This window comes from Pongo abelii, chromosome 1 (genome assembly GCF_028885655.2).
Source record: "Pongo abelii isolate AG06213 chromosome 1, NHGRI_mPonAbe1-v2.0_pri, whole genome shotgun sequence".
In the NCBI taxonomy this organism is placed as follows: Eukaryota; Metazoa; Chordata; class Mammalia; order Primates; family Hominidae; genus Pongo; species Pongo abelii.
In genome coordinates, this window is record NC_071985.2 from 120,024,463 (window position 1) to 120,032,889 (window position 8,427).

The 8,427-nt window shown below is 54.9% G+C and overlaps 1 protein-coding gene across 5 annotated transcripts; it reads left to right on the forward strand.

The window, feature by feature from the left end:
• The first annotated feature begins 2,269 nt into the window (after positions 1 to 2,269).
• On the forward strand, positions 2,270 to 8,301 carry RHOC (ras homolog family member C). 5 transcript variants are annotated; one of them, XM_024247212.3, is made up of 6 exons: positions 2,306 to 2,357; positions 4,163 to 4,264; positions 5,607 to 5,769; positions 6,294 to 6,414; positions 6,719 to 6,849; positions 7,719 to 8,301. In XM_024247212.3, the coding sequence occupies exons 3-6, from the start codon at positions 5,614 to 5,616 to the stop codon at positions 7,890 to 7,892; spliced, it is 582 nt and encodes a 193-aa protein (XP_024102980.1). In that variant the 5' UTR covers positions 2,306 to 2,357; positions 4,163 to 4,264; positions 5,607 to 5,613; the 3' UTR covers positions 7,893 to 8,301.
• The last annotated feature ends 126 nt before the right edge of the window (positions 8,302 to 8,427 follow it).

Consider the following 8,427-nt stretch of genomic DNA (forward strand, 5'->3'; position numbering starts at 1 on the left):
CTCAACTCCTGTGCATGGCATATAAGGACCTTCACGATCCAGCCACTGCTTCCTTCTCCAGCCTCATTTTTTTTACCACCACCACAACTTCCTGGGGTTTGTATAACTGTGGGCTTTTAGTAGCTCCAACTTATTCAAAATCTACTGCTGGACACGGTGGTTCACGCCTGTAATCCCAACACTTTGGGAGGCAGAGGTGAGAGGACTGCTAAGCCCAGGAGTTTAAGACCACCCTGGGCAATAGTGAGACTCCATCTCTACAAAAAAATAAAAAATTAGCTGAATGTAGTGGTGAGTGCCTGTGGGAAGCAGTTAAGCATCCAAGGAAATTAAGAGTATTGCTTATAGTAGAAAAGAATAAAGATCTCAAATCAGTGATCTGTTTCCACCTTAAGAGGCTAGAAAAAGAACAGCAAATTAAACCCAAGGTAAGTTAAGGGAAGCAAAAATAAAGATAAGCAAAATAATTAGAAAAGGCCCCTCGCCAGCCTGGGCAATATAGCAAGACCTCAGCTGTACAAAAAATACAAAAATTAGATGTGATGGTACACGCCTGTAGTCTCAGCTACTGGGGAAGCTGAAGTGGGAAAATCACCGGAGCCCGGAAGGTTGAGGCTGCAGTGAGCTGAGATCTTGCCACTGCACACTTGGGCAACAGAGACCTTGTCTCAAAATAAAATTAAAATTAAAAAAATCTACACATCACCTTATCTTGAGAACTTCACCTGTTGTTCAGGACTGGGTATCCCACAGCCCACACATGCCCACACTACAGCAATGACCTCCTGTATCGTAACTGTCTACATTAGGAGTCAGTAGGGAGTAGCAATTATGAACAGGGGCTCTAGAGTTCAGCTGTTTGAGTTCTAGTGTCAGACCCAGCACTAGCTCTGTAACCTCTCCGAACCTCGATTTTCTTCTCAGTAAAATGGAGATAGCTACCTCATGGGATTCTTGTAGTTAACATATGAGGACCCAGGTCCATGTAATATGGATTCAATAAATGTTGGCTATCTTGAAATTGCATTCCTCATTTAGACTCTAAGTTGTTTGAAGGCAGAAATGGATCTTCCGAACATAGCTCTCAGTTCACCCTCAAGAAATGTTTATTGAGTCAGTTAAGAGGCCTGGGGCCAAACTGCTGCGGACCTGTTTTCACATTTGTCAGATGTCTGGATTGCACTTCAGATATTTAAAGTCTGTATGACTCCTAACATTCATTCATTCATCAGATATTGGTTGACAACCTATTATGTGCCACTCACTGTGCTAGACAACAGGGGAAGGGACAGGCTGGAGGAGCCTGGGAAGTAGCAGGGCCAGACCACCAGTTTGGAGCCAGACAGGCCCGGCTGTGTGAATTCTTGCTGTCACAAGTCAAAAACATTTGTGTAAGCCACTTGATTTCTCTGAGCCTCAGCTTCTCTATGGGCAAAAGGGGATGGTTATATTTTCCCCAAAGATCTGTGATGAATATTGAAAGGGTTAAGCTGTGTAGTGTCCCAAGCACAAGCCAATGAAATGTTGGTGGACGTCCTCATTCTACCCCCACCTCCTCAGCTCCCTTACAGGGAAGGGAGATACACGTGTAGGTAAATATCCTATGCGCCAAAGTCAGACCCAGGAGTGGGAACAGAATTCCCAGCTGGGATCCGGAAGCATTTCTAGGCGCACCCTTTGAGGAGTAGGTAGGAATTGGACTCCTGGAAATTCCAGGCCCAGGGAAGAAAGCGAATTGTGAGGAGGAACGGTGGTCTGGGTCTGAACGGCTCTGAGAGGTCTTCAAGTTTGGGGGATGACGTTGGGCTGTGCGATCCTAAGAACAAGAGGGTGGGCATCTCCCCACAACCAACACACCCGCGCCGGGCCCTGGGACCTCCCGGGGGATACCCTTTCCCAGTCCCGCCTCCCGCGAGGTCCCAGGTGCAGCAGGAGCGGGTGGCCGCTTGGCCACAGGAGGGCAGCAGTGGCCCTTCCTGACCCCACCCCGAGCACCTCTTAACTTTCCCGACGCCGGTCCTCCCCTAGGGGATTGAAGGCTGGGCAGAGTCTGAGTCCACCCGGGTCGTCCTCGCCCCGCTCGCCCGGCTCCTCCGCAGTCCAGGAATCTCCCCGTGGCTCTCCCCCACCTGGAGGGGTGGACGCCCCTGGCCCCCGGTCCCCGGCCTGCGGAGGGTACCGGCGGCTGCGGCCCTGCGCGGGGCCGGGGCGGGCCGAGCCAAGGGCCGCCCCCGGCCGACCCTCCCCCTGCCGGGCCCGCCCTCCCCGCCGCGGCGCTGGAGGAGGGCGGGGCGGGGCCCTGGGGTCAGTCTGAGCCTCCGGCACCGGCCGCGCAGCTGGAGGCGGCGGAGCGGAAGGTACCCTGGGCCGGGGCTGTGGGCGGTGGGGCGTCTTGGGAACTCCCCCGGGAGAGCACTTTCCCTTCCTCGCTGGCCCGGAGATCGGGGCCCGTGCGAGGAAGGGGCTTCGGCCTGGGCGTGGACCCCGTTCCCTCCAAGTGGAGTCGGCATCCGGGCTGGGCGGTGGTCGGACCGCGTCGGCCCCTCCCCGGGCTGCAGCGAGGGGGCCCGGACCTGCGGGCAGGGGCTCTGGCCTCCTGAGGTCCAAGTCGGAGCCCCTTCCCCTCTCCTGCCAGCTTCCCGGAACCTGCCCCGCCGGGCGAGGGGCGAGGCAGCCTCAACTCAGACGCCCCAGCCCCCAGGGCGGGCGGCCGCAGGGTACCTAGAGTGGGATGGGGTGGGAATTCCTCCAGGCCAGGAGGGAGGTATGGCGGGAATAGGGGCGGGATGTGACCATTGGGACCTGCCACTCTTCGGCAGGGTCTGGACGCCGCCCTAGACGGTTCCTGGAGCCCGCTTGTGTTGAGGATAAGGGAGATGGGGAAGGATCCAACTCTGTGTGTGTGGTTTGTGTGTGTGTGTGTGTGTGTAGAGAGAGAGAGAGAGAGAAAATGAGAATGAGAATCCTCTTTCTTCATACTCGAACCAAGAAAGAGTATCCTGGGGTTTGGGACTGGGATTCCGAGGCCGAGTCCCGCCCTCACTCTGGTTTTAAAGTTGAGAATGCAGTATCTCCTGGTATCTCCAGAACGGATTCCTTCCCTACGTGTAGGGTGGGTCGGCAAAGTCAACCGGCCGCTCTGGATCATCTGGGAATTCAAGAGAGCGACTGGAGAGAGGTCTGATGTATCCACACTGTCTTGTCTTGGGGAAGGCCCCAGAAGTTCCAGGCTCCATTCCAGGCCCTGTGTGGGGCTCAGTTGCCCCTCTTAAGGGGTCAGTGGGACAGTCCCTCTGGGGCTGCCTCTCATAGGGAGTTGTCCATGCCATCTTGGCCTTGGGCCTAGTGTCCTGGCCTGGCCTGGCCTGGGCTGCCTGCTGTTCCTGCCCAATCATAGCCTGGAGGGAAAGTCTTCTAATTGAGCTGGAGGCTCCAGGTCCCTTAAGGCATGCCTCAACCCCGGGTTTCTGTCCTCTGCCTCCTACCACTCTGGTGCCGTCTGAATTACCCTGCTGGGGGGACAGCAGTGGCATACTCATGCCTAAGTGACTGGCTTTCACCCCAGTAGTGATTGCCCTCCATCAACACTGCCCACCCCAGCTTGGGGCTCTACCCCAGCCCATCTTTACAAAACAGGGCAAGGTGAACTAATGGAGTGGGTGGAGGAGTTGGAAGAAATCCTAGCATCAGTCACCAGGATAGAATTCCCAAGGAACTCTCTTTTTGGAGGATGGTTTCCATTTCTGGAGGTGATGTCCCGACAGGGTGAATGCCTTCTTGCTTGTCTTCTGGGGAATCAGAGAGTCCGTTTTGTGGTGGGAAGAGTGTGGCTGTGTACTTTGAACTCCTGTAAATTCTCTGACTCATGTCCACAAAACAGTTTTGTGAATGTGTGTGGAGGCAAGGGAAGGGCCACCCAGGATCTGTGTTGAAGGGAAGAGGCCTGGGGCTGGAGTATTCGCTTCCTAAAGGGCAGTGTGAGGTGGTGGTGGGGTGTGGGGAGTAGAGGCGTTCAGTCAGCCCAGTTTGACAGGATGTGGGACTGAGAGAAAAAGCTAGGTTTGAGGCCGAGATCAGGTTACCGTCGCTTTCTTAACTGCTCCCTGCCTGGTTGGTGCTGGGACTGGCCCTCATTTGTCTCTTCTTTTGGGGCTCCTCCCAGCCCAGACTCTAGCCCCCTCCCCCTTCCCAACAGCCTTGACTTCATCTCAGCTCCAGAGCCCGCCCTCTCTTCCTGCAGCCTGGGAACTTCAGCCGGCTGGAGGTCAGTTCCCCTCCCCAGGGAAGGAGGAAGTGAGGGAAGCTGCGAAGGTGTGATGAACTGTGCAGATGCTGGCCGTGTGCGCTGGGGGCGGGGGACACATGGAAGCCCGGGAAGCTGACTCCTTGCCCTGAGTCACAGGGAGGGGTGGGCAGGGCATGCGGGTGAGCTGGACTGAGGGAGGAAGGGGCTGTTCCAGAGTGGGTGGAGGTGATTCCCTGGTGGATTCTTCTCAGTCACAGTGCTGTGGTAGATGTGTGGCTCCCTACAGTGTGGTCATTGTCCCCTGCCAGGGGCTGAGTGACCCAGTGTTGCTGGCAGGCCCAGGAGGAAGGGGGGAGGAAGGCAGCCTGCCCAAACTCGAGCTGTGGGCACTGCTGGGACTGAGCCTCCTTTGTATTACTTGGGGCTTTGGGGACCGGGTGGGATGGACCAGGGAAGCTGGCTGGCTGCTACCCCTGTCCTCTGTCTGGGTTTCCCTGCTTCTGCTCTCCTTCCTGCTACCCCTGTCCTCTGTCTGGGTTTCCCTGCTTCTGCTCTCCTTCCTGCCGCTGAGGTGACATGTCGAAGAGGCATGGCTTTGAGTCACACAGTCCTGCTTTGGGTGCTATCCCTGCCGCTTATGAGCCACAGCTCTGAATCTGTGTCTTAACCTCACTGAGCCTTAGTTTCCTAGTTTGTCAAAATGGAAAGTGCACATCTACCTTCCAGGCATCTGGGGACCGAAGGAGATAATTCCTGCCAAAATGCCCGACAGAGTGCCTGGCACCTAGGGGCTCTATAACTATTCTTCCTTTACCCACCTACCACCTGGTAGCTGGTTCTGCTACTCTGGTCCTAGAGAGGGACTCCTCATTTGTGACTGGACAGGTATGACTTGTGCTGAGGGACAATCTGTTCTAGATTGGACCTTAGAGATTATTAAACTGTAAATGCATCAAAATCCTGGTAACCAATGAAGTCTGACTCGAAATCCTGATGTGTGAAGTAGATAGAAGCTTGCTCCCTGGACGTCCCGCATCCCTGAGCAGCTCTCTAGCTACCTGGAGTCCCCAGGTTGGCAAGTGGATTAGATTGAAACTCATGTTTTCCAGCTCCCAAGTGGGGTCATCATCCACCTCCCACCACTGTATTCTAACCCATCGAGGGAGACCTGTCCCTGACCCAGAGATTGGGAATTTCAAGCTCTGTTGTCGCACAATTGGTGTTTGGCCAGAACATGCCTGAGCAAACCCCCTGTCCCTTTGCTAGATGCCTCGGTTTCCAGGGAGGTTTGGGGGCCCTAGAGAAGTGTTTTTGGACTTAATGGCTTTTCCTCAAATCCCCAATACGTCTTTCCTGGCAGCCCCACCATGGCTGCAATCCGAAAGAAGCTGGTGATCGTTGGGGATGGTGCCTGTGGGAAGACCTGTCTCCTCATCGTCTTCAGCAAGGATCAGTTTCCGGAGGTCTACGTCCCTACTGTCTTTGAGAACTATATTGCGGACATTGAGGTGGACGGCAAGCAGGTGAAGGCAGAGATGCCCTTCCCACCCCACCCTGAGACCCGCCCCCAGTCACTGAATGACCTAGTATGTCCTTCCCCACTCCTACCCCTGTCCTTGCTTCATTCTCCCTGCTGGAACCAGTAAAAGTTAGGAAGTAAATCTGCAGTCTTAAAAAATCTGGATATACTTTCTGGTTCTCCCACAGACTGGCTCTGTAACCTGGGCCGAGTCCCTTTGCCTCTGGGTTTAAGCTCCCCCACCTGCAAAATGGGGATGATGGTAAGACCTCCCTCAAAGGGTTGTTGTGAGAATTAACCAAAATAATGGTGCTCACAGTGGCAACTCAAGGGTCAAACACATGTCTTAGATTTCTTTAACAAACTGACCTAATTTATGTTGTGGGACAGTGATTAATATAATGCCTGGTGCATAGCAGGTGCTCAAATAAAGAAGTTCAGTGAGCCCGAAGGACAGTGGTTTCAGGGGACCTTTGGGTGGCAGGGTTGGGGCCCTCAGGCCAGCTACTCAATGGCCCTGTGTGTCAGGTGGAGCTGGCTCTGTGGGACACAGCAGGGCAGGAAGACTATGATCGACTGCGGCCTCTCTCCTACCCGGACACTGATGTCATCCTCATGTGCTTCTCCATCGACAGCCCCGACAGCCTGGGTGAGGGGATTGGAGGGAGGGGACTGAGAACCCCTTGGAATCAGCCAGAGGTCTCGTGCCTTGGCCTGTCTTCAGTCATCTTCAGAGGTGGGGGTGGGGATGCAGGGGAGCACTCAGGCCCTGTTGGTCTCCTTTACTGTGGTAACTGGCCCTCTGAGGGCATACTACTGTTGAGGTTTTGAGCTGTGAAAGGGACCATCTTGCTGAATGGCTTCTAAGACTGCTCTGGGAAGATGAGGGCCCCCCAGGGGAGCTTTCTAGCTTAAGTGGAGGCACCGACACCTGTTGGCGCATGTGTACACAGAAAACATTCCTGAGAAGTGGACCCCAGAGGTGAAGCACTTCTGCCCCAATGTGCCCATCATCCTGGTGGGGAATAAGAAGGACCTGAGGCAAGACGAGCACACCAGGAGAGAGCTGGCCAAGATGAAGCAGGTGGGTACGGCTGCCAGGCTGGAACCCCTGGGGAAGAAGGCACCCTCTGAGGGGTTGCAGACAGGCAAAGGGAACTTCTCTCCAGCTACTGCTGTGTGTTAGGGGAGACGGTAATATCTCCTGGTGAGGGAGGACCCGTAGGGTTGTGTCTGATGAGGTATCAGAGAATGAAGTGACTTGTCCAAAGTCACTTGGCATTTTTATTTATTTCAGTTAATTGTCCATTCTGTTCAGAATTGGGACTATTAAGATGATTAAGAAAATCTGCCCTCGGGGAGACAGCTTATGTTTCACTTGGGGTACCCAGGCTGTGCCATCAGAGTGCCCCTGGGGGAGGTGTAGGGATGTGGATGCGGGAATGAGGGCAGGCATTGTGTAAGTGGCTGGAAGAAGGGATGAGAGAGCTGGCTTATTCAGGAACCTGTAAGTGGCTCTCTAGCCAGAGAACTAGAGTTTATTAGAGAAAGCTGTCAGGATAAGAAATGCAAAGATAATTATGGCAAAGTTTCAAACTGGGGAGATGTTAGGTCTGTGTGTCAGAAAAATAATTCTGACTGGAAGAGAGTGAGGATGGAGGCAGAGCAGTCAGGAGTTGGGAGGCGCTCATTCAGGCAAGAGAACCGGGGGCTGTGTGTGGGAGGAGGTGGGGCTGAATGGGGATGTGGGGCTGCACGGGAATGGAGGGAGTAGACTGGAGGGATTTTTGGATCCCTGGCCACAAAGCTGCCCAGTGTAGCTGGGGCCTGGGCGCTTTCTGGGTCAGGGCTGGAGGAGGAGGCATTTGTTCCAGCTGCTACACTTATGGGTGAGGCAGGAGAGGTTCATGTAGTCACCAGCTTCCTTTGACCCCTCATCTTCTGTCTTCTCAGGAGCCCGTTCGGTCTGAGGAAGGCCGGGATATGGCGAACCGGATCAGTGCCTTTGGCTACCTTGAGTGCTCAGCCAAGACCAAGGAGGGAGTGCGGGAGGTGTTTGAGATGGCCACTCGGGCTGGCCTCCAGGTCCGCAAGAACAAGCGTCGGAGGGGCTGTCCCATTCTCTGAGATCCCCAAGGCCTTTCCTACATGCCCCCTCCCTTCACAGGGGTACAGAAATTATCCCCCTACAACCCCAGCCTCCTGAGGGCTCCATGCTGAAGGCTCCCATTTTCAGTTCCCTGCTGCCCAGGACTGCATTGTTTCCTAGCCCCGAGGTGGTGGCACGGGCCTTCCCTCCCAGTGCTCTGGGAGCCAGGCCTACGCCCTGCCCTTCCTCAGGGCCCCTGGGGCTCTTGCCCCCTTTGACCTTCCCCAAAGGATGGTCACACACCAGCACTTTATACACTTCTGGCTCACAGGAAAGTGTCTGCAGTAGGGGACCCAGAGTCCCAGGCCCCTGGAGTTGTTTTCGGCAGGGGCCTTGTCTCTCACTGCATTTGGTCAGGGGGGCATGAATAAAGGCTACAGGCTCCAACGTGTGGCAGCTTTCGATCTTTCCCTCTGGGTGCTTGGTGTCCCATCTCTTTTCATGTCCAAGTTGCTTGCCAGCCTGGCCCCCTGTCTACAAAGCAGGCCAGTGGCCAGCAGGGTGGAGTCTTAG